Raw genomic sequence first — 25,118 nt, 5'->3', positions numbered from 1 at the left:
CATTCCAGCCTGAGCATCTTTTCTATGAAAAAGGTAAAGGCAAAAAGTATAAATGCAAAATCTTCATGAAAAGAAGCCTGATGCATATATCTTTAAAGCAGGATACATCTGAATGGAATGCAAAACAAGTGCTGTCCTAGAAATTTCAAGGTATTCCAAAGAGAAAATGAAACTGTAACTTGATATATCATAATTTTGGTAGTTTATAGTGTGTACTCAAAGGCAGGATGTGGAGCCAAAACTATTCCCCACTGCACTTAATGTTATGGGAGGTAAAATTGCCTTTCTGTACAGAACCTGTTGTTCAGTATTTCGTTTTTTCTCAATAGACAATCCATCCAAACTCAAGGCGATTACAAAAACCAACCCTGGTTAAGCTGAGCAGTGCCCCTAAACTCCCACTGTTTCTTTTGTGGCTTCATTTCAAAGAAATACTGTGCTTCCAGTAGCAATAGCATCGACCTCAAATGTAGCCTCAAACTGCTTGCTTACTAGCAAAGATTGTATGTCCTGCTCCCCCTGCTGCTCCTCACTGTCTGACAATGGGGCTCCTGCTTTGAGTTGAAAACACAGTGCTGACTTCTCCTCTCATTCCCATTTCCTAATGGGATCTGCCCTAGTGAGCAATTGTCCATGACTGAACCAACTCCTCCCCATTTCTTTGACGTCCTTTCTCCCAGTTTATTTTATAGTGCACTTTCCCCAGTGCAGAGCACATCGCCATAGTACTCCAAACACCAAATAATCCAGGCATTTATTGTCAGAACATCTAAACAACGTTTGCTCATCCTGGCAACTCAGATTACATGGGAAGGACTATGTTGCACCCGAACACCTGGACTAGGAAACACTGAAAGGATCCATCATTGAGAAAAAAATCTTCTATGTCCACCTCACTGTAAAATAATTCGGTCAAATTCTATGTTGACTTGTATGCAATCCTGCAGTTGTGAATCAATAAGAAGTACAAGGACACTTGAGGCTAGAAATCACTGTTTGCTGTATATAGAAATAAAGCAGCCCTTGTTTATAACATTCCAACCATACGTGTACTAAATATGTTGCTTCTGTACTGGTATATAGAACATGCTGAGGTGCAGACTACTCCTAATTTTTATCTACCCACACAGTTAATTTCTTAACCTAGCTTCCTGAATTACTCTCTCACTTTAAAAGGAGCTTTTCAGGGCAGTTTAAAGCTGGTGAATGAGCACTGCTGAAACCAGATCAGGAAGCAGCCCTCCTGCAGCGTGGCAGGTTGACAAGTAATCTGGGGGATGCTCCAGGGAAGATGCACATCAACAGGGGATTCAGCACCCACGATTCCTAGCAAAAAATGATCAGAGTCTCTCCTAAATATTTATCTCACTTCAGGCTGGATTTTTGTTTAAGAGGTTTTTGTTTGCTCCCCCCGTCGCTGGGGCAGCAAAAGCAGAGGCTGGAGGGGGAAGTGGCTCTGCAGCCAGAGCCTCCCAACTAGACAGTGGTGGAGGCATTCCAGTGAGCTAATTCTGTGGCAGTGTCATGAGCAGGTTTTATTTACACCCAGCCTAATGGTGTGCGACTCAGTCATGCATGTTACATGGAGCCTTCACTGTGCACAATAGCCTGCTGCCATTTCCTCTATTAAATCATTCCTATGTTCATGTGGCTGAAAGCTCAGCGCTGGCATGCAGTAGTCAAGCGTGTAAAAAATGATTACTCTGATCCCTTTCAACACAGATTTGCTGCATGAAATGGCCTGGCTTTGACCTGGGAAAATCAATGCTGTTGTTTTAATGAACAAAAAAAAATTGGAGCTGAAGCCTGTACTTCCCCTCCCTCTGCTTCCCCCCAGGGCTGTCCAGCCAGCAGTCACATGCATAAAGTGGTCACCTGCATGCAAACAGCTTTTTCCTGTATAATTCTTAACACCCTTTGTCATGATAAAGGCATAATGCAGGATTTCAATTAGCTACCATCACTTGTAAGCAAGTTAAAGTAGAAATGCTGGAGGTGCCCTCCCGCTTCATGATACAAAGGGCAATTTTCAGCTCCCCACATTGTGCCTTAGGCAGTCTAAACACGAACCAAATTCCTTTTCACTTGGATTCAACAAGAAAGGCTCAAACTCTTTTTGTTGGTGTTTTGTTTCATCATTATCATTTTGGCCACATTTCAAAATGTGATGCTTTGCAATATTGGTTGGAGACGGACTGCAATATTGGTTGGAGACGGACTTTCATAATTTACAGCCCATGAAGTCAGCCTCTGGCTTTTTCTGCTGCTTCCGTAGGCAGGGCTAAGTGCTTCCAGAGATTGAATGTGTTCAAATATAGAATTTTCAGGGCTTTCCAGGAACCTCCAAATCTCCATCTTTAAAACCATTCCATCAATGAAACCCAGAGCACAGAACTCTAATTGTAGATAATTATTGTCATGTCTTAACAGTCTGTCTTTTTATTAAAGTGCTTAAAATCATGTAGCAATTTGCTCTGCTTTGGTGGTGAAACTTAGTACTGAGAAAGAGCTGCAAGGAGTCATGAAACTTTACTGCAAAAGCTATAAACTGCTGCAGCAGGAATCTTTAATTATCTATAGTCAGGCAGGTTCCCTGTACAAAGAAGATTAAAGCATGTGCATGAACACACACATACACGTGTGCCAATCCTATCCTGGACAGGCAATAGCTGGGTCCTGCAAATGCTGAGATACACACTCCAACTCAGGGCACGGGTCTAAACTTTAGGAAGTCAGTAATTTGAAACCTTGATTTTTCCCAAGTCTCATTTCTACTTGGCCTTACTATCAATAGCATCCCTTAGGTTTTTATTTTCTGATGTTAACTGAGGCTCAACATTCATGAAGGCTGAACTGGCCTAGACTGACCCACCTTGAAAGCACTTTACAGGTAAGGACTTTCTCCTCTAAGCCTCATCTCTTTGACTATCTCCATCCTTCACACACAAGTCACATCCTCTCATGCCCAGCTTCTGGGTCTTTGCCCCCATGAGTGGGTCTGTGCATAGCAGTCGACAGGCAGCAGTCCCCAGCAGTGCGTTGTGCTGGCTGCTGCACGCTTGCTGCTCTCCCAAGCCTGCTTGGGTCACAGAGTGCTACCCCAAGCGTATCACCCTGCTGGCACCAGCCCCAGCACCAGTAAATCTGTAGGCTTAGACTCAGCTCCACAAAACTGCAACCAGACAAATCAAAGGAGACACACTCCTTGGCAGAGGTCTGTCCCAACTTGGCAGAGCACTGCAAGCAGTGCTACACTGCAGCTCTTGGGTCTAACTCAATGTCACATGGGACGGGGACTCTCTTAGGCACCGAACTCTATCCCAAAAGGGAACAGGAAAGAAAACAGCTTCAGGATGATCTCTGCGGTCTCTATGAAAAGCCTTGTCTGTGATGAATCATCTCACAGCCCCTCCCGTTCTGCAGTTCCCAGGGAAGGTCTCCTTCCAGTCAGCTGTGAAACATTGTAAGGGGCAGGAACCAGTAAATAACACCTATAGGTGGGAGGCGGGGGGAAGAGAGAGGTAAAAAGGAGAAACAACACATTTGTGCACATTACATGGGAATGCAAACAGGACCTGGCTTTAGTGGGTAAAGCTCAGTGGAGCCTGGGCTCTTGTTTTCTGTTGGCTCCCAGTGGGCAGGACCTGGAGCTAGCATCAAAGCTACATCTCTGAAGTCATGTTTTGCATTGAGAATTATTTTAAAGTAAGGCCCACACACTTCTGAACTAAACTAGGGAAAAGATGCTAAAAAACAAAGCAGAAGAGCAAAAAGCAGGTAGGTAACACTTCTGATCTAAGGAACCTGCTGCTACTTTTTTCACAACACCATTATCTAGTTTTATGAGCTAGTCACCAGGGAGCACGGAAATTACACGAGTTGCCCAAGGTGATATAGCAAATCAGCAGCACAACAGAGAATACAACATAGATCTTGCAAGTCCTAAACTGCCACCTTCCCCCCGCCTCCCTCTCATACCTGTCATGTTCCCGGGATACAAATACGGCTTTCATAAAATAGAGGTCAGCCAAAATGCATTTCCTGATTAAACACATTAGTATGTATTATAAAAGTATCCTTGTCATTGCCTTTCTACAAAGCAGCACTGGGCTTTTGCACTTGAAATTTCTGAGGAATTAAAAAATAGTATATAATTGTGATCACTGTACAAACTATGCCCTAACACTTCAGTGCACTGCTCAAAACAGCACTGCCTGCCTGAGAGAGGGGAGACTACAGAGTCAGAGCCTGAAGCATGGCTGAGATGCCAATTGTTTCTTACAGGTGAAAGGCTAATGGAGTGAGCAAAGAAATCAGAGAAAACACAGCTGCACAGATGCTTACGGGTGTAGAGGGAGAAAGGGCCTTGCCACTAACGAAAATAACAAATGAAACCCTCCAGTGCTCAGCAAGGGCAGGGGAGGATGTGCAGCCCAATCAGTTGAGACGGAGATTAGGAGCCAGGGGTTCCTGTCATTTAACCCTGGATCTGGTTCTCACTTAGTCGTATGCATTGGGCAAGTCAGTAAAGTTCTCTGCCTTCATTTCTCCATCTGTAAAATAGGGTCTGGAATAATATTTACACCACAGGGTGGATTAAAGAGCAGCTGTACAAAGCTTCAAAATGTACAGCCGTAGATCAGGGCTAAATAGCCCTGTTTCTGCCATAAGCAGTCACTTTAGGGCAATATATGCTGACATGATGTTATAGGACCAACATTAAATGCGAGAAAGATGGAAATGTTTATTAAGTGGATAGGTTAGCTTCAGGAGAAAGGCGTATGTGCTTCATGATGTAAACACATGATTTTTCAGTAGGTACCAGAATTTGAAAGAGGCAAATATGTATTTTTTAAAATTTTATTTTAATTTTGTACACACAATAGTGGGCTGTCTGTGAAATGTGCAGGTACCCAGGCAGAGCTCAAAATTTAACCTAAGGCTAACACTGAAGGATATGAACTAGCTTTATCTTTCAAAAGCTGTCAATGTAGGTCTGAGGCTTCATGTATGACATTCAGGGCAGAAGCACCTACACATACAAATAATGCACTTAAAAGCACTGAAAGACAAGATCTTAATCTCAAAAAAAAAAAAAAATGACGTCTCTCCAATGTGTCAGAACTTCAAAAGTAATTGTGAGATCTGACAGGGCTGCTGGTGATTCTCTTAAAGACTCTTTAGAGCTCCTCTTACAGGGGCCTTCGGCTGATTCATGTTGATCGTGTCTGACAGCTAGCATTTCTGTTAATAATAATCATAAATAAAGTGGACAAGGTTGTCTGACCTGAAATGAGCATATCTATAGTGCCATATCCATTACAGCACAGTGGATCTGTGACTGCAAATCAGGGAAGGTCTAATGCTCTTGACACTATGTATTAAAATAATATCTGTCTTTTAAGAGCTCAGAACCTTTGTCTGCTTTTTCATTAAAAAGTGTTCCTTAAGAGAGAACATTCACACTAGAACTGACCTACAGAAAGGAGATACTACAGAGGGTGAAAGATTGCAAACCTTTGCATTTTTTTTTGTTTATTATGCAATAAAAATATATCTGTGAACAGCTCTATTCTCCCTTATACATCAGCTCCTCCTTCATGTTCTCCTGCATTGAATCATAATCCTGGTTTTATGCCATCATAAATCTGCTGACATGTGAAAAATTATACTATTATCAAACACATCAAAACAGAATTATGATTTCACTGCTGCAGGACCAAATGCAAACAGGAGCTGGGTTATAAGAAAGTGAAGCCTTATTAATTTCTGGGCAGTAGTTTGCTACTAGAGATATGGAAGGTAGTAAAGATTTTATTTTTTAAAATTTGCATAAAACCCCTGGTTGTACTTATACACAAATACAAGTCATTCGAAACAATACAGGAATTACTTGCAAATATAGGGGATCACTCTCAAAAGTAGGAGAAATAACACACTTAGAATGTCTCCACGTATGGTGACAGGCTGAATCAAGAGAGCAGCTTTGCAAAGTACTTTGAGGGAGGTCAGCGTGCCAGGTTATGCTGAGCCCACTGGGGCTCTCAACTTCCAGGGATACAGGCCCTCCACTGAAAACCCTCCACCCCAGACATTCAGGTCCAACAATGGGTAGGTAGCAATGTTGCTGACAAGGGAGAGAAGAACTAAACCTAACAAGAAATTAGAATAAAGAGATGAATCCGTCAGCCAACGAAAAAGCTGTATTTGGTGAAAAACACAGGTCAGACGTTACACAGCAGTAAAAAAGCAGCAAAGCTTAGATTCTCTATGTATCCTGCTAAGGAAAGATGCCTGCTCACCTTTGCATATCTGCACAGCACGACAAACCAGCGTCACTGCTCTACCAGGTAGGCCAAAGCTGGCTAGACCATGGAAAAGTCTCTTCTCTCCAGCTGTGTCTTCCAGACTGCTAAAAGAGCAACCTAAAACCTGAGGCTCAGACAGTCCTCTCTTCTTAAGTCCCTCTTCATGGCCACTGACACAATGTTCAGTCCTACACGGGGGTTATCGAAAGCCAAAGCTGTAAGCCAAAATATAACCCTGATATAAAGTACAACACACAGATCTGAAGCTTTTCTATAATTACAACATAAAGACGATGTTTTCCTCCAGCCTTGTCCAATATGCTATCTAAGCAGAGAGAGAGAAGTGAAATGAAACTAGTTTTATGAGCATCAGAGTAAACAGATCCTGGTCTCCTACTGATGTAAATTTGGGCTAAACTCTGGAGTCTAAAGAATCCACAGGCTCTGCCTGAAGCTCTTCTCAGAGTATTTTTTTAAAGTAACTCCCCCAGGGAAAGGTGTGTGTCCTGTAGTCTCTAATAGGATAAATCTCATTGCAACTTTCTCTCTGTTCCCTGACCTGCACAGATGCCTGTTTGCACAGAACTTGTCCTGTGGAAAAAGTCCGTAACATACAGGCAGTTTCTCCACAAGATACAATCCAGTTCACAGTATACACTCAGAAACACAATCTCTGTGGACAACTTTGTTTTCCTTTTCCATAACATACAAACAATCCTTCTTTTTCTTGCAAGTTACCATTAAAAAGTTTATATTTGAAAGGAGTTATTAAAGGAGCAGCTCTTCAGAAAGAGGAAAATCAATTCATTGCCACATAAAATGAAGAGATAAGGAAGAGGTTTTCTCATAGGATGCAAAGTTAACTTCAGAAAGATTATTTCATCACTTGGTCTGTGCTTGCACTGTGTAGAGTGATCACTTTCAGATGCATCCTCTGAACAGGTATAATCAGCCACGCTCTTATGGATATGGTTTTAATAGTGGTATCTATTGTATTCACATCTGTCCTGCACATGTTCTTCCTGCTACCACAGTCAAGAGTATAAAAAAAGGGAGAGTTATGCATTACTCAGTTCACTGCAAATGAATCCCAAAGGTGAGTATCACAGCAAGTGGGAATGGCTGGTGAATCAGGAACTCTATGAGAATGACACATTTTGGACAGGTAGCACTACTGTAGGATAAGTAGCCACTGATATTTCACATACCTACGCACACCAGTTCCAATGCCAATGTGTATTCTTTTCAAAAGTAGGTTAGACAGGACTCACACTTCAGGTTGGGAAAACATCACCCAGGAAAAAGGTGAGGTGACGAGCTGATGGGTGTTTCTTATTCCTGTCGTGCAATTTTCTGAAACTCGTTCTGGTGGGAAGATGCACCAGTTGCAACTGCACAGACTTGGTATGACCCAGGAAGCTCTTGCCTTCTAATTAGAAAGTTCTGATGTAGTCTAAAAGCTATGGGGGATAATACCTGAACAAAGATGAAGTCCTTCTGATCCCTTCTATGATCACTAAACAGTGCAAGTGCTCCAGTGCAGTAATTCTCATATTATATAAAATATATTTAATAATAATAATATTATTATATAATATTATTTATATTATTTATATTTTTTATTTATATTTTACATATAATATTGTTTATTATTTGTTATCAATAAATTACTGGGAAAAGAAGGACAGATAACTCAAAAGTTAAAAAACAAGAGTCTCAGAGGCAGGATAACATCTTTCAAGGGGCATGGGCCCCTTGAACTTTTTCCATCTTCTAGGTGGGAAGTAGGAACTCAGCAGTGGTTTCAGCTGTGGGGTATCTTGCACCTTTGGGCATCCAGAGAACACAAGGAGCAAAAATGGGCTGACAACAGATACTGGTACTCAGCAAGTCTTGTGCTGGTGCAACATGTGCATACCAAGAGGGGAGTCTGTGTCTGAAGCGCTTGCAAATAACAGTTACACTTCACTGCTTCACAAAGGCCTCTTTCTGGAATCAAATCAGAAGGATATTTGTATAAATAAATACTTGAATATGGCTGCCATTGGCAATACTAACCAGTTTAGGGAAAAATGTTCTTCTGTTCATGTGAAGTAAACCTAAGTGAAATGGTTGAGCGGCAGACTCCACTGCAAAGGCAATGAAACCACACAGGATTTGTGCATGTTGCAAAATAAAGAAACTCAAAGCCTAGGACACTTACCCTGGCCTCACTTCTCTGCTAAAAGATATAAATGGTACCGAATTAGCTCACCTTTAAGGCTAGCCTCCCCACCACATACTAGTTATCTGCTTTGGTCTGCGTCCCTCTTTCACATCACCGTCAGCTTACCTGCATTTGATCGTTTCTTTGGATTTTTGAGACTTCGGCACCTGCTGCTCGCGGAGCTGCTGTTCTCGCTCATGGAGTCTTGTGCTGAAGAGGCACTCCCCGTCGCCTCGCTGTCCCTCATCATGCTCTCGTAGCCACTACTCCCCCCACTGTGGTAGAACAGGGCTGTTTTCCCCATGGCGGGGGGCAGCTCCCCACTCAGGACACTGCTGTTGTCACTCCCGTGACCACTGCTGCAGCGGTGTGGTTTCCGAGGAGGGGTGATCTTGCTGTAAGGGGAAGGCAGCATGTGAACAGTTGGCTTCTCATCTCCAGGAAGGCCCCCGCGCTCCTCTGCCTCTGAGCTTCCCCGTGCCTGTAAGCCTCTGGCACTGGCACTCCCTTGGAGCAGCTCTGAAATCCGCCCATTGACGGCCCGAAGGGGCAATTTGGAAGCAAGGCTGGAGCCCCGGTTTCTGCTGAGGGACTGCGTTGACCAGGACATGTTCTTCCCACTCGGAGGCAAACTGGAGCTCTGCCCTACGGACTGAGGCAGAGACTTGGTCGAGAAGCTGAGTGTTTTGGTGGCAGAGGCAGACAGGCTGCGGGCCTTGGGACTCGCCAGCAGGAGCTTACTGACTGCAGAGATCTTCGACTGGCTGGCTTTTGGAGAGGCACCTGCGGACTGGGAGAGGCCCGAGTTGGTGGGTGAGGACATGACACTGCGGCTGAGGCTCCTTCCGGCCCTAGGCATGGTGGTGTCTTTGCCAGGGCTCATTTTGGAGCTCACAGAGGACAGGCTTTCTGCTCTTTCCAGCGACAAACACTCATAGTGGCTTCCTGTGGACCTCCCAAGGGAGTTGGTCCTGCTGGCGAGCTGCTCCAGTTTGGCACTGAAGAGCTTGCTGCTGCTGTTGTTGCTACTACTGTCGATGCCAGGGCCCTTCTGTTTGGCATTCAGCTCCTCTGGGAAGCTGGCCAGGAAGGAGCCAGGCTGGCTGGAGGGACTGCTCGTGGTGCTGCTGGCTGCACTGTGCTGCGGGCTGGCTCTGTTCTTCTGATCCAAGCTTGACTTTCTCACTGGTGGCAGGGGAGGGGTCCCTTTGGGACGAGTGAGGACACAGTGTTTGGGAGAGGCCATTTTCTTGTCAAGGCTAGCCTTAGAAAACTGGGGGAGGACAGGAGAGCTGACTCCGCTGGTGTCAGTGGCAGTAGGGTGGAGGTGGCTGTCAGGCTCCTCCAGCTTGCTTGCCTTTGGGAACCCTCGAGGGAGGCTGCCATTCTTCAAGCTGTCACTGGAACGAACAGGACTTTGGGTTGCAGAGCTGGATGCTGCCACCTCACACCCATCCACAATCCTCTTTAGACTGTCAGATCCTGGGGAGATAGAGGTGTCCCCGCTGCTGCTGCTGCTAAACCTGTCCACTGAGTACTGCTTTGTGCTGTGCTCAGGCTTGGCTGAAACTGTGGCCGTGTCAGTCCTTGGCCCATCACTGCTCCCAGAGCTGTCCTTTTGTACATCTTCTTCTCTCTTCAGCCAAGGGTCTTCAAATTTGATGTCCTTCTTAGCATTGGATTCTTTCCCATCATGGGGATGAGCAACCTTTGAGTCTGCAGTTACTGCTGGTACAGCATCATCAGTGTCTTGTGCTTTGAAGGGATTAACGGCAATACATGGATACACGGTAATGTTTGTCTTCATTGGGATGTAGCCTTCACAGCTGCTGAGGTTTGCAGTGTTTTTAATTGTGACAGTAGTTTTCCCTAGAGCTGATATTTTACAGCCTTTGATAGGTGGCACTTTGCCAAAAGCTTCCTCCCCCATTTCTGACAGTATAAGCATGTTGTCAGTCACTGGCTTCTGTTTGTCACTTACACAAATCATGCTGGCACTTTGTATGGTGCTTGCAAACTCAGAGACAGGGGGTTCTGCCATTGCTTCCCCATGCCCATAGCATGCCTGGGCTATGAAGCTGTGGCACGACTGTTCACCATCACTCCCTGTGCTCATTTCACTCAACCATGAGCTGATGGATGAGCGCCTGCTTCCATCATCCTGGGATTTGTCATCCAGGCCCAATTTTGGAAGTGGAAGGAACTGTGTGATGCTAACTTCAGACACAGGAGCTGCACTGGAGTAACATTCAAGATCTTCAGATATGCTGCTGATAATACTGACTGGTCTAGACCCAGAGGCCAAAGCCTGAACAGAGCAGTCACTGTTAAAACTGATGATACTGGTTGGGCGCCCGTTGTCAAGGACCCCACTAATGGTCAGCTCTTCTACAAGGGTGAACACCAGCTCATCCTCTCCATTCAGCTCTAATGGCTGCTGCACAGTCACCATGGTGGTGCTCAGAATCTCCTTCTTGGATTCTGGAGAAATGCTTTGTTGCTGATCTTCACCAAGAATGGTCTCTTCAAAATCCCCATTGCTAGAGGACACTGATTTCTTCATGATTTGAGGACTCATGCCTACAGGTGGGGTCCGGATGTCTGGCTGCAATAAAGATTCACTAGACATCATCCCAGTATCCTTACTCAGGGGAGCTGGTGGAGGAGTGGAGCTGGGCAGAACTCCTTTCTGTGTATAGACCTTGCACCTCTGGGATGGAGAAGTTGGTGGCTTGTACTCAGATGTCTTTGAGAGGCTCGCAATGCCAAGCCGGGGTGAACCCATTGGTCGAGGTTTGCCTTCCACAAATCCACATGTGTTGAGACCTTCTCTGCTGCTCTGCAAGCTGGTGCTGTGTGCTAACTGACAAGAGCTAAGCTCTTTACTAGAGCTACCTGTTACACTCCTGGGAGAAGACGGAGTCGAAACATTAGTAAGAGCTCCAACAGGAACAGGGGAGTGATTTCGCTTAGTTTTGCTGGGTGTTGCATTTATATTTTCCTTGGCTTCTCTTTCAGGATGCTGACATTCTGGCATTGTATCTTCCTTATCTGACTCTGGTAAGTGACTAAGCTCTGCCAGCTGGCTTGAGACAGAGCACTTAGACATCTGGTCTGAGCTAAATAGAGCAGGCATCTCTTCAAAGGGGAATTTGTCTGTCTCTTCACTGCCATCTATGCAATCCAGCCTCTCCTGGAGCTCTGCAAAGGTGTTGCACTTCAGGCAGTCTCTTTCAGATGTGCTGGGCCCTGATTCACTAACTTCCTCCAACCTGCCCTCGGTTTTGGTCTTTTGAAGAGCAGGAACTATGGGAACAAAGTCAGGGGGACCCTCATTATCTGTCAGTTCCTTATCAGAAAGGGCAGTGCCATTGGGGCCAACGTAAATCACTGTGTCACACGACTGCTCACTGCTGGATGAATAATCAGGGTCACTTGATAAATGCAAAATAGGGAAGTCTGGGTCAACAGTGTTTCTAGAATGGAAAGGCCTCAGCTGGGTTGGCCTCCGCATCCTGCCCTCCTCACAAGAGCTCTCTCCTCCAGAAGAACTCGATGTGTACTGCAATATGAGAGAGAGAGACCACAACATTTCAGCATTGCAAACAGCTCCTTGCACAAAGCACATACACAAAAAGGTCACAGTCACATCTAAACTGGCAATTCTCCAAACTGAGGCACAGAGCTCTGAAGCTTCTTATCCATAGTACTACAGCAAACACACAACAGTGTTCAATGGAGAACCCAATGCACCGACTCTGTGTCCCACTCAAAATCATGACACTTCAAACAAAAAAGTGAACAAATCGATTAGGATCTCTCCCTTAACTGAGTCTTGTCAAAGAAATCAGATATTTGGCAAAGGCTTTGCTGATTGTGTGTGTGTGTGTGTGAAGAGGAACAAGAAAACTCATTACACAAATAAGGCACAGAAAATAAAGGCAATCCCCGTTTGGTCATACTACCACTATGTGGAAGTGCATAACATGCACTCAAATGTCTCTGGAGACATGCTACTGTGATGGTGTGTGGACTAAATCCCTTCATGTGTCTCTCTTAAATCCATTGACGAAAAAGGTTTTGTCTATCCATAAACTGTCAATTTAAATGAAACTCATAAAATTCACTTGTTGTGCCCAATTCACACCATAAGCCATATAGAAGGAACCAGGACTCTAAAACATGAAAGCGGATACAAGCCATCTTCACTCCTTGGAAAAATTTACCACCCATATTTAGAAGCAGTGGGAATAAAAGGGGCATCAGTGCTGGCAATGGACACACTGCTTTGCATTTATTTTGCTCCTGTTCTCTCTGAGAAGTACAGAGAATCTAATTCTTCATTAATCCCAGTTTCGTTTAACTCTACAGCAGTTTCATTCCTTATTATTTCATTAGCACTAAGAGCATAACTGAAAATAAATGCTCTCTGACAGCTATACTGTTAAATGAGGCCAGATTACAAACCTGCTCTAGCAGATATGTCTGAACTCGCTCCTCCGTATCTGAAGCTGGAGAGTTTACCCGCCCTAGTCTCTGCTATGTGCTCTAAGCCACTCGCTTAGGACAGGATACATACAACCCATGCACTTTGGGATTGATTTCTGATTTTGTTACATGCTGCTCTACCCCATCAAGGATCCTTTAGGGACCTTCTTCCTCCCTCCTCCACCATGACAAGAAGGGACTTATACATTGTCTTACCTTAGTTTTCTTTTTCTTCATCCTGAGGACCCTTGATGCAATCTGGATGGTGGACAGCGTCTCAGCGTAGTTCCCCGCAGCGGCTGAAATGTGAGCTATCATTGTGGTACGGCAGTTCATATTCCCCAAGGACTCCCGAAGCAACATGGTGAGCTTGCTGTCTCTGCAAAATAAAATGAATTAAGGCTACATTAGCGAGCAAGGTTTCACTTTGACCATCGTGATGTGACTTGGGTCTCAGCAAGATTTTTTCTCCTCTTTTTAATGGAATCCTAATTAGTTTCCTTCCTCAGGTTTGCACTGTGTTGTGTCTGCAGCTGAGCATGCTTAGAGACCCTGGACTGCAATTTGAACTTCTTTCCTCTTCCAAATTCCCCTTTTCTGTCTTATTCTAGCGTCAGTCCTTCTGCACCGTTACCACTGCCAATACAGAGATGCAGACCAGTGTTGGGGACTGGTTAAGGAGCCGCTGCAGCAAACATCAAACTGCTGCCCTTTTCCAGTGCACAGGATTAGATTAGAGGACCCACATTTTTTCTTGCCTGCTAGGGCACTGCATAACTCCGTAATAATATTAGTTAAATCACTGAAATTAATTTCAGATAATGCTGGTGAAATACAAAACAAGCAAGCCCTAAGACTTTGCACAATTGTTCTTTCATATTAGATCTTTTCTTCCACTGAGGCGAGAATCAAATTTTCTGTCCTTGCCATTTACTCTATTGTTCAGCATAGTATAGCTTTTGAAATGCTGATGCCTTATTGTGGGGCTGTCTGTGATTGGACTAGGAATAGGAATTGTCAAGCATGACAATTTTAACAGCATAATAATGCATATATAATGCTTCTATAATGGTGGTCATCTAATCCCGTAGTCAGAAATGCATGATATAATTTTTAAAGAGAGCTTTATCTACAAGGAGTACAGGTCAACTGGATGGTTAGTCGGGAAGTGGCATCCTCTTGAAGAGAGCCTCTCCTACACTAAAAGTTTACAATAATAGTTACATATGGCTGAAAGCAAAGACGGCATCAGCCTGATATTTACTTATTGCTAAAGGAATTGCTTTCACTGTTGTGATGATAGCAATACCTTCAGTGGCAGGGGATCAGATTTTTGGAGCTCACCATTTCATATCTACTAAGGACCTATGGTGTGTGTGTGACCTTGGTTGTCCACTTAATATTTCCAGCTCACAAGAACTCTCTATAAAGCTCCAACTGCTGGGAACTGAAGCTATATCTACTGGATGGGACTGACAGACAAACACCAAAATTCTTGAACCTCTCTTTTGATTGAATAAACAACAGCATTTTGGATACATATTTTGATGCATCTAGCAAGAGGGCTGGGGAGCTCATAAACTGTGCGTCTCCTGAGATTTCCAGTACTTGTGATTTCAGCTAGGCTAGCAATACTGGAAGTAAAACATTTTTTGTTTCAGGATTTCTGCTTCTATCTGCTCCATACACATTGAAGAGACTCTGGTGTCTTTGAGAAGCAAACGTTGGTCCATAAAGACTACACTGAGACAGGCTCACTCATTTCACTTATGACCTCAGGCTGCTTTGAATCCACAGATCCAGAGTTAATAGGCTGCTGTATCTCAGGTTAGTGGCCCTCCTTTCCATCAAGGAATAATTAAGATGTCAAATTTTGTACATCAGTTACTGCCACTCCAATACAGAGTTACACAAAAATTATTAACATCTGCACAGAAATCAATAACAAGCCTTTTATTTGCTAGTGCTACTATCATAGCAAAACATGAGACGACAGGGGAAAGGGCAAAAGAATACATTCTGAACATGTCGGTCTCCTGAGAACACATAACCCATGCAGCCAGCATCAGCACACTGCAGCGTGGCTCTCCTAGAGGTATATGCATTATGAATATAAAATAATCTCTGCCATCTGCCTTGTACTGAAATACACACTTGCAAGAAGAATGACGATACAGAGGAAATTCCTATTCTATAATTCAAATGATCCTCTGACATATATCAGATAGGAACTAAAGGGCAGATTTGTTTAGGATTAAAGCCTGACACCCAGCAGCAAAAAAGCTCAGCCAACACTGATTTATAATTTTAGAGTTAGCTCATTTAGCACTGTCTGCATCTTGACTATCAACTTCACTTTACACCCAGACAAAGTAACTAGCCTCATGTCAGTATTGTACATTGAAAAATAAAATAAAGAGGAAGAAATTTGCTAAACATGGGTTTTTGTCCGTTCTGGACATTGTCATAAGACAAGTTGATCTGTTCATGGTCACTGATCTTTCACAATAGCACCTAACTTCTAAAGGAAAGAAAGAAAATCAAAGAGAACATAGTAACACAAAAATGTGCAGCTTAATTTTTAACTCACCCCATCCTCATCAAGTAAAATATTGGTAAAATATTTGGATGTCTCACTGAAATTTGCTTGACAGACAGTGTGAGACAAAGTAGATGCTTTGTTCTTCTGAATGCTGACATGGCATTTCTGCCTGAAAAAAAAGAAAGGCTCTGCTTTGTTTCATTAGGTGATTCATGAGCTGGTATTTGCAAAAGCAAAATTTCCTGTGAAAGCAGAAGTTTTACAAAGAGATGGTCTGCACTTCTGCACTGGAAGAGCTTTAAGAAGAAAGACCTTTGTTGATCTTCTAGCTGTGCTAACTAAACTAAGACACAGGAAATTTTGTAGAAGCTCACCGAAGGGCTGTTGCTCCTGGGTGCACATTACTCCCTGTATTAAAGAGAGGCTGGTTTGTAGAAGGCCCCAGATTTCTCACAGCAGCACAGTGAATTGCACCAATGTCTTTATAGCAAAGGGGAGATCCTCAGGAATGCTAATGGTCCACTCCTATTCTGCTCCACAAGCAATAAAATGATATGCCAGCACAATGACCCCATTTGATACAGCCATCTTCATTTTAAATGTAGTTCTATCCCATCCACTAATGTTTTTATAGTTTAGGAACTTTACCGTAACCAATCGTGAATATGGGGATATAACACACAGAGAACAATGAAGGTGGGATCGGAAGGATACCACACTTTAGACTCCAGAGCCTTTATATCACTAAGTCCATTCTGCAGCCTTTTCAGTACTTAAAAGTTACCTCATTTTTCTAACTGCATCACTTGATCTAATAAAATACATTGCCATTACTTGTAAAACTTTTCTTACCTAGCTCCTTAGATCATCATGGCTACAGCAAAATACTGCTAAATACTATTCATACATCCCACACAGGTAAAACCCAAAAATAAAGTATGCAAAGCTCTATCTCTGGAGAAGTCCAGAGGCAGGAGCCCTAGGGGCAGGAAACTAAACTCAGATCTCTAGAAGTATGTCAGCAAGTATGGTACACAGGGTCCAGAAAGGAAGAACTCTGCAGATTGCCAGGCAGAAATCTCCAGTTTGTTCCATGGGGTAGCAGCCCTTCACATGAAAAGGAGCTCTCTCTTCTCCATGCTCCTCCCCTATCTCCTTCATATTTCCACCCTTTCACATTACAGCAGCTACCAGAGGACTCATCGTGCTATTTTCTGAGTCTCTCAATAGCTACCACCAAGGAACCTTAGCAGGTATCAAACTCTAGCAGGTATATAAAGGTGTCCCCAAAAAAGAGATTTGGCAGTGCTGTGGTGAGCACAGTGTTCTTTATTCCTTCTCTTCTGAGACTCCACCATGCAAATTGAGATCAGTGTAAATTAGTCCTTTCACTTGCTCAGTAAAAAGGAAAAATAGACATCTTTATGCTCCTCTTATACATATCTGTATTTTCCTTCCTCATGAATGATTAATTATACTCAGATTCAAACAACACAGAATCTTTCAGATTCTCAGAAGAGAATGAAGACCATGATAATTTTCCTTGGACACTGCCTAAATCCCACTTGCCTATGTGCATTAAGTCAAAGTCTTTAATTTCATGACTGCATACTATTTTTCCACTAGACCCCTGCCTCAATCACCGCACAGGATAAACAGTGCTCACTGAAAAAGAAGTTATTCAGTCTTTCATTTAATCCTTGCCTTTTAATGTGCGGACTTGTGCCTTATCTGCTGTTAGGACTATACAAACTCAGCTCTGAATTCAGAGTGACTGATTTTTTCAAAGGCCCTCTTTTTTCAGTGGATCTCATCAGTGCAGTATCTGATGAATGCCTCTGAGGTGAAGTACAGAATCCCCTGATAATACCTGCAGAACTGAAGACTTCACTAACTACAGGTGTTTGGTGTGAAGCACTGATCTTTCAGAGTACTGAGCATTATATAGTCTTTTATATTCAAAGTACAACTAACTTTGACTTCTGTTGCGGAGAAAATGGGGCAGCTGATTCTCAGTCTGGATACCCAGAAAACCAGGAACATACAAATAATATATCACCTAAAATTTTTAGGAATGCATTGGCAGAGCCAGTTCTGAAGATGGTACCAGCTCCCTTCAGAATACTTCCCTTCCCTTCCACAGCCCTCAGTCCCATTTTCCATATACCTTCAAACTTCTGCTACAAATTAGCGAAGGAATTTATCGACAATGACCAGATCCCTGTACAGTCCTGATTCACGTCCAAAGTAGGTCCTACATCTGCCTTGAGAAAGATAATTTTAGGGGTGAGGGGGAAATCCTGCAGAGACAACACAATATATATACCACAGGGCCAGAGTAAGTTTTCCAGGACAACCTTAATTTTGGCATTTCCTGGCCCTATAGTGATTGATTTCACAATCTGAATGCTCTTATTATATTTTTCCTGTCATTTCATGTGGATTTGTGTTTACTCATCAATGAGACATCAGCAAGCCTGGAACCTTCCAATGTATTAAAAAGACTCAGTTGCTGAACTAGTTGGCCAGCTGTCAGCAGCAGCCAGCTGACACCTTTTGTATGGACAAGCAATAGGGAAGGGCGACGTGACACAAATTACCATGAGGTTTTGCTAGTATTAGTTGCCTGTAGAGAAACAGTGAGACTCAGGAGCACTGCTGCACTGTAGAAAAGCTGTGCTCTCCTGTGTTCACGTCTTTTTTGCCATGCTCTTCTCTCATCAGACAATCCTGTTCTCTTCTATCAGTGTCTATCCTGGGCTTTCCTCATCTGACCTGCTTACTCATTCTCATTCCCATTCCCATACCATGATCCTCATCCCCCAGCCCTCACCTAAATAGCCCTCCTCACCACTTCGTCCTGCTGTGGTCTAACCAGCTACACCGGACTTTGCCAGTCTCTAGCATCATTGCTAGACCCTCTCCCAGTAGTAATCTCCTCTTTCCTCACCTCTTGCTCTCATTAAGATCCTCCACTGCCTGACCTCCAACGCCCCTCTCCCCACTCAAGTACCCCTGACTGCTCACCGATCCCCAGCAGAGGAACCCCATAACCCCACCATAATTTGGCATGTCTGACTGCATCACACTGCATAGGTGAGGCGCCAGCCAGGGTGAGGGGCACGGCATGGACAGTGCCTTCCTGGATCTTCCTCTGTTAGGTCCTCCAGCTTTACGAGAATCTGTGTGAGCAATGTGTTTGAAGTAAGCTATGCAGAAAAGAGGCAAATGGTAATTGCTTTTGTTTAGGGCTGCAAAATAGAATTCATGAATAGAAAATGAAGCAATAAGAATAAATATTGCGGTCAGGAAATTTGCAGGAGTCTTCGTTGCCCAGCATCTCATTCTCAGTATGGGAGAGACAAGTACAAGACTGTTCCACAAAATAAGGGAATATGGGAGAGGAAGATCCAGCTAAAGTCTTGAAATAAAGATTTTTCTATGGAATTATTTAACCATTCCTATTATATGCTTTTTTTTGTTTGGTTTGGTTTTCCCCCACCTTGATAACCAATATTTTCTTTGTCTTCCCCTTCCTCTCCACTGCTATGAGGATTTTGGCTATTCAGTGACTACAGCAGCACCATCAGGAATAGAAACAATAACATTCCACCAGGGACACAATACAATATCATAACTAAGCTTTAGGATGTGCAAGGGTGTGTGTTTGTGCTCTCTATTAATCATATACCTTAGTGTCTTCCTAGGCACTTGGCCAAAAGGAGAAGGCTGTCAACTCCCTCAAGGTGTTATTGTTACAGGATCAGATTATGTATGCCCTCAGGTGTCTTGTAATCTAATTATTTATAGAGGTATGTCAAAGGAAAAATCTCAGTAACTATGGTAGTTATTTTTGATCTTAACTCTGCTCCCTTGTGCTGATGCACTGCTTTATTCGTAGTAATAAATGCTAGCATAACGAGGGAATCACATAAATACTCCAATTGGTTTTGGCTCTTACTGCATGGAAATAATGTCTACAGAGGACAGTTTATAGCTTAAAAAGCACAAGCCCAATAGAGGATGTTACAGGTGTGTAACAGCTGAGTTCATGATGAGCCAGTGTAGTTCCCTTCGCTGTGTCTTCCCTTTCTGTTAATAATTTTGATAGAGGGAGAGAGGAAATGGGAGAAATGTATGTAGGCACAGGTGAAATGAGGCCAGGTGGAGTGATAAACCCCTCGGTGTTTCAGCCACGTGAGCCTGGCTTTGTTAGCAGAACAAAGCGAGGCAGTTGACAAAAGATGGTGAATATGTTGGACCTTTAACCTGGAGAATCCTTCACCTGGTGAAATGAGGCATTGGGGAAATCATGAACTTTTTCCAAGTGGAAGCTGACTAGCCTAAAAGGGAAAATTAAGCAAAGTGGAAATCTCCACTGCCACTGCAGTTAGTTATGTGGTATGAAGTGCACTAGAATTCAGAAAGGTTCATGTACTGGGAAAATCACAATCACATCTGGAAGGGATGTGACACTGCTGCAGTCAAAGGCAGGAGAAAGGTGTTGTTGCATCCAAGTATAGGATAAAAGGGACATATACTTGAATTCTAGAATTACAAAATGTATATAAATTGTAGGGGGATCTCCCCTATAATTCTTGTCTTTTAAGAGTCTATGCAAATTTCATACCGCAGAACAATCCTTGTGCCTGTGACAAGACATAAGCATATGGGAAATGCACAAAATAGCATATTTTGTTTCTTTTCACCAAAGACAGAAAAGAAAATTAATGACAGAAGGACAGAGTCCAAATTGCTCCAGCTACTCTGATTTCTTGAAACAGACAGTCCCTCTCACCATAAAAGAAGCTCATTCAGGAGCTGTAGCTTTTGTATAGAAGATGCTCCAGAAACTAATAAAACTTCAATAGTCTGCAAAATGGCCAAGGAGTATGTTATCCAAAAATGACATAAAGTACCTCACTCTTTGGAGATCCTGCTGACTGATCTTACCAATTAAAGCTTATCCATAGTAGAACTAACTCACAATAAAGCAGTCCCTATCACACCCCTGCTCCACTTTTACCCAGGTATTAAAGAGCCTGTGGTTTCTGACACTGCCAGCCCAGGTCTGAGCTGCACACTACTACGCTAGCCTTGGGAAAGCACAGAGAAAGACGGCACCTCCATCTTCTCATTTCTGCCTTGTGCTACCAGTGAAGCTAAAGCAGCACGGGCTTCATTTAAATAATTTGACAAATGAGAGAAAAAAGTTCCTCGCAGTCTTTGCCCCAGCTACCTGAATTTACAGGGTTTTGTTCATGTGCACTTCACAATTTGGTAATATCAAACTGAAGACGTAAACCCTTATTTACAGGACAACATGTTACTCGAATGACAACTCAGAGATTCAAATGTACTTTAAAGACACAACAAGAGCAAGTGTTGGAATGGTAGGGAGGAGGCGGTTGGGAGGGTAGTTCTGATGGAGACCAATGACGGTTTCAGAGAGAGGACTGCACTGAAAATGGACAAAAAAAATCCCTTTCCCCTCTGTACTCCAATGGGCAGCACATTCACAAGCAACCATTAAAAACACACAAAGCTCAAAGATAATCAAAAAGCAGAAGGATCCTAGTGGTCTGTCTCATTACAGTGCCAGCTCCTAATAAATTCTAGCTGAAAAACAGAAGCTCAATTAATCCAGGGAGCTAATTAGGCTCAGCAACTATATTTTGGAGTTAAAGCCAGATTCCCCAAAATCAGCAACACCACTGGCTTAGAAAACCTGCACAGTAAATAGACTGTCATTTACAGGAGAAAAACCACCCCACAGTTAAAATCAGTAATGATCCAGATTTTTAATAATTTAAGGACTCTGCATGTGTCCAGGCTCCATGCTAACTTCTACCAAGGTACACTCACAAAGGGAAGGAAAACGCCTTCCCTTCCCCCATACTCCTCCTTGTTTGGCCGACTTATTTGGAAGCATTATGGCAACCACCAGTTTGGCTCAGTTTATCTCTATGAAGCCATTTGGTTGCTTGATACGAGAAGGCGACAGTCGTATCTGCTGCTGAATAGCAACTGGAGCAGCTTGGGAGCCTGCCTGCCTCATCTCTGGGCTGCCTGCGCCCTGGCAGCACAGCGGGAGCACTGGGAAGGAAAAGGGTGAAGAGTGGCTGGCCAGTGCCTGTGCCTGTGGGCAGCAATAGGGGAAAACACATAGAAAGAAAGAAGCATGAGGAAACATCCCCTGACAATCTTCTGAGGACATGTTCTGGAAACCACATTCACACCAGCTGCTCTGCTGGCTAATATTGGCACAAGCACAGCAAAGAGACACCCAGCAAGGGCATTTCCAGCACCTCTCCGTCAGCATGAAGAGCAGGATCCACTCTGTTGCTCAGTGTCTTTGCCTGCAGCGCTGCTGCCCTCAGCTCCCACCACCTTCCCAGGGCCAAGCCGTAGGCTGATCAAAGCAAGGCTCTTCCCTCTGCATTCAAGAGGCTAAGCAAAGGGGTTGTTTTTCAGAAGGCCTCAGCTCACTGCAGCTCAGATGCTGCCAGTGTCTGCTGGGGTCACATGTGCTGAAAAGCCACCATCGGTGACAGCCCCTGCAGAGAAGGTGGAGCACCAGCCACCTCAACTCCCCTTTCACTGCAAAGACAGACTTGCATACCAGACTGTCATAAGCCTTGCATTACCCACATCCCAGGCAGCTAGGTGACCATTTAGGCTGCCACTCCGGTGAATGGTGATTTGGAGGGGACACAGAAAGGTTGCTCGCTGCCACACTGAGCACTCCCACGCTGCCCAGCCAGAGGCAGCTGGCTGCCATGCACACAGCGCTACCCGTGACCCTGAGCAGCAAGCAACAGCGCTTTGCCCTTTGCTTGCAAGGAGTGTTATGATTCATATCTACTGAGAGTGGAATACCAGGGTTATTTCCTCAAACGAAAATTAACCTCAAATGTTTGTAATTGATCCATGAATATTCATGATCTTTTGGGAGGATTTCATAATTACTTCATTCTGGTTAGGCTCATTTGATCTGCGGTAGCGACAGCAGTAGTTTACACTCCTTCATCAAGATGCCAACAATTTGGCAGCATGACCTTCCCAGTTTCCTGTGCTGGAGAGCAGCTCTAGTTATCCTAATTGCAATCCCAAATGGAGTGGTACCTGAAAATAAATTGACTGCTGTTCAGTTTTAGAAACCACTCCGCTTGGCACTGCCACTAGCGTAAATAGATGACATATCCAGGAAACTGGGAAGGTCACTCAGCAAAATACTTCACATTTTTATAAGTAAGATTTTATATGCTGACCTCCTAGAGCCTTCAGCACACAGCAATAGAGCAGAGGGCTGTGAAAGTGCACACGCTGCTGTGCAGAAAGGAAAAAACAGAAAAAAGAAGGCAGACTTCAGTTGTCATTAATATTATGAAAATTATACAATTTATCTATGCCACTTACTAGATGTATTCCCAAAGAAAGTTAGGCTTAAGAGTTCATACTGCCTATGCACCTGTGCCCAAGCTTGCCTCATCACCTCCAGCACTAAACTTCCAGCCTGTTGACCGATTTGAAGAAAATTGGAGAAAATAATATAAAAGCCTCAAAGATAGTAAGTCACTGTAAGTGCTGTGAGAATTGATGGCTGGGTGGATGGAGAGAAATCTTATTAGTGGTCCCACAGAAACAAGACTGAAACTCCTTTAACTCTCCCTCTTGGACACATTAGAGAAAGGACACAGATGAGAGAAATTCCCAACCACAGAGGAACTTTCAGCCAGTATTTATACCATTTGGTTGTCAAAATTTAAGAGACAAATTGTTAGAAACATAATTTTCTGAATGCTGATGCTCTTAGAACTGTTCATTTAGATCAGTACACCAAAAAATATGCACTCAATATGAAAGTAGGTCCTACCTATAAGCTGTCAAAACACAAAGTAAAGCTGCAAAAATATAAAACTAAGAGCATTAAAGCAAAATAAACAGTCAGAAGCTTCAAGTCGTGCTTCCATCTTTGGTAATCAATTTATTACCCTTCAAAGTTCCTTTTCATATACAGCTCCAAACTCTGCTTCACAGAGAAGCATGAAACTGCTAAAAGCTGCTAAAAGAAGCAATCCCTATCCATTAGCAAGGAAGATGGACTTTGCAACAGCCAAGTGATGTGGGAATTTCTTGTATGTCATCTCCTATTTATCAGTTGGGGACACACTGGCCTCAGCTGCTTGGCTCCAAACCATCTAGGAATTAAAAACCCATGACTGTTGTTTAGGAATACTGTGTTGGCATGGACAGGCAATATGTACAGGTACCAGACAATATGCATGCCCATCTCCTTCTAAAAATCTGGGTAAGTGGCTAAGTATGGATTTTGCTGTCCAACTTTACACATTCCTTCTCTTTTGAGAAGTGTAAGAAAGCTGAGCTTCTCCTTTACACCGAGCTGCTTTTAAACAGCAAAATGGACTAGAAAGCTGGTTTCACTTCACAGACTCCATTTGCTTTACTATTCGATGTATAGTTTCAGGGTCAAAATAAGTTTTTTAGACACTTGCAACAATGTTTGCAGAATATGATGAACACAGCGTTCTCTGGCCTGCAAGACCTTGGCCTCCATATTTTTACTGCCAACAGTCAATAGGGGTGGGGTGAGCTTATCAGGAACTAGAGAGAGACCAAAAACTCCTTTCACATAAAAATGAATGCCATCAGACAGCAACAACTTTTATCCACGGATGGCCTGAGCTACTCGTGCGGTGGGCTGATTTATAGATGTGATCAATAGTGATGATGTTGATCGTGCATGGCAATTAAAGATCATAGATGAAACATTCTTTACCCATGCCTGCTTTCGGTGACATCTGAAAACAAGCTCCAAAAATGAGATTTTCTGAACTGAAACCCATGGCACTGTGGTTCAAACCCAGTTGTCACTGAAATCTAGAAAAAAGGCTCCCATAAGCTTCAGCAGGGTCTGACGTGGACTTTTACAGATTTAGTGACAGGGTACATGAGATTATTAATAAAATAGCCCCTTTTACTTCCCTTCTGAAGTCAAGTACACGGCATTGAAGTTAAAACATGGAACCAGAGGCAGGTTTATGATGATATTTTTGGCAGCATAGAGCCAAATCTAGCAGCTGCTGCAGGGCAGTGGGAATTTAACCATCAACACAGGCACAAAAAACCTAAAAGTTTGGTTCTTTTACCCCTCTCACACTCCATCATACTTTATTCACAGAGGACTCTAAATAAAGCATGAGGGACCCCAGTCTCCACATAAGTACTATGTATTGTAAGTAAGAGTGGCCAAATCAATAAATAATTATTTTAATGTATATATATTTGCTATTTAAACCATTTGGAGATAGGCTGTAACAAAATACATTTATCTTCATCTATGCAGCAATTTAAAATATTAATGATGCACATGCATTTTTCATGTTATCTGAAGTTTCTCTCCCCCTTTAAATGGATTCTTCTATATATTTTGCCCACTACAATACCATTAATTAGACAAGCTCCTCAATAGCCTCTTGTATCTTCTACACTTCAGAGATCTCTTAATAGCCTGTGACAGCAAAGGAAAGGAACTCTTTTAAACTTGCCATTT

The 25,118-nt window shown here is 43.3% G+C and overlaps 1 protein-coding gene across 1 annotated transcript in view; it reads right to left on the bottom strand.

The window, feature by feature from the left end:
- Nucleotides 1-25,118, bottom strand: part of KIF26B (kinesin family member 26B) — a 302,787-nt gene that overhangs the window by 8,430 nt on the left and 269,239 nt on the right. The window contains exons 11-12 of the mRNA XM_074168140.1: nt 13,219-13,381; nt 8,641-12,076 (exon numbers count right to left, since the gene is read on the bottom strand). Of these exons, the coding sequence (XP_074024241.1) occupies nt 8,641-12,076; nt 13,219-13,381 (3,599 nt within the window). The remainder of the gene's footprint in view (nt 1-8,640; nt 12,077-13,218; nt 13,382-25,118) is intronic.

The sequence above is a fragment of the Numenius arquata genome, chromosome 2 (genome assembly GCF_964106895.1).
Source record: "Numenius arquata chromosome 2, bNumArq3.hap1.1, whole genome shotgun sequence".
NCBI lineage: Eukaryota > Metazoa > Chordata > Aves > Charadriiformes > Scolopacidae > Numenius > Numenius arquata.
This window is presented reverse-complemented; position numbering and strand designations above follow the sequence as displayed.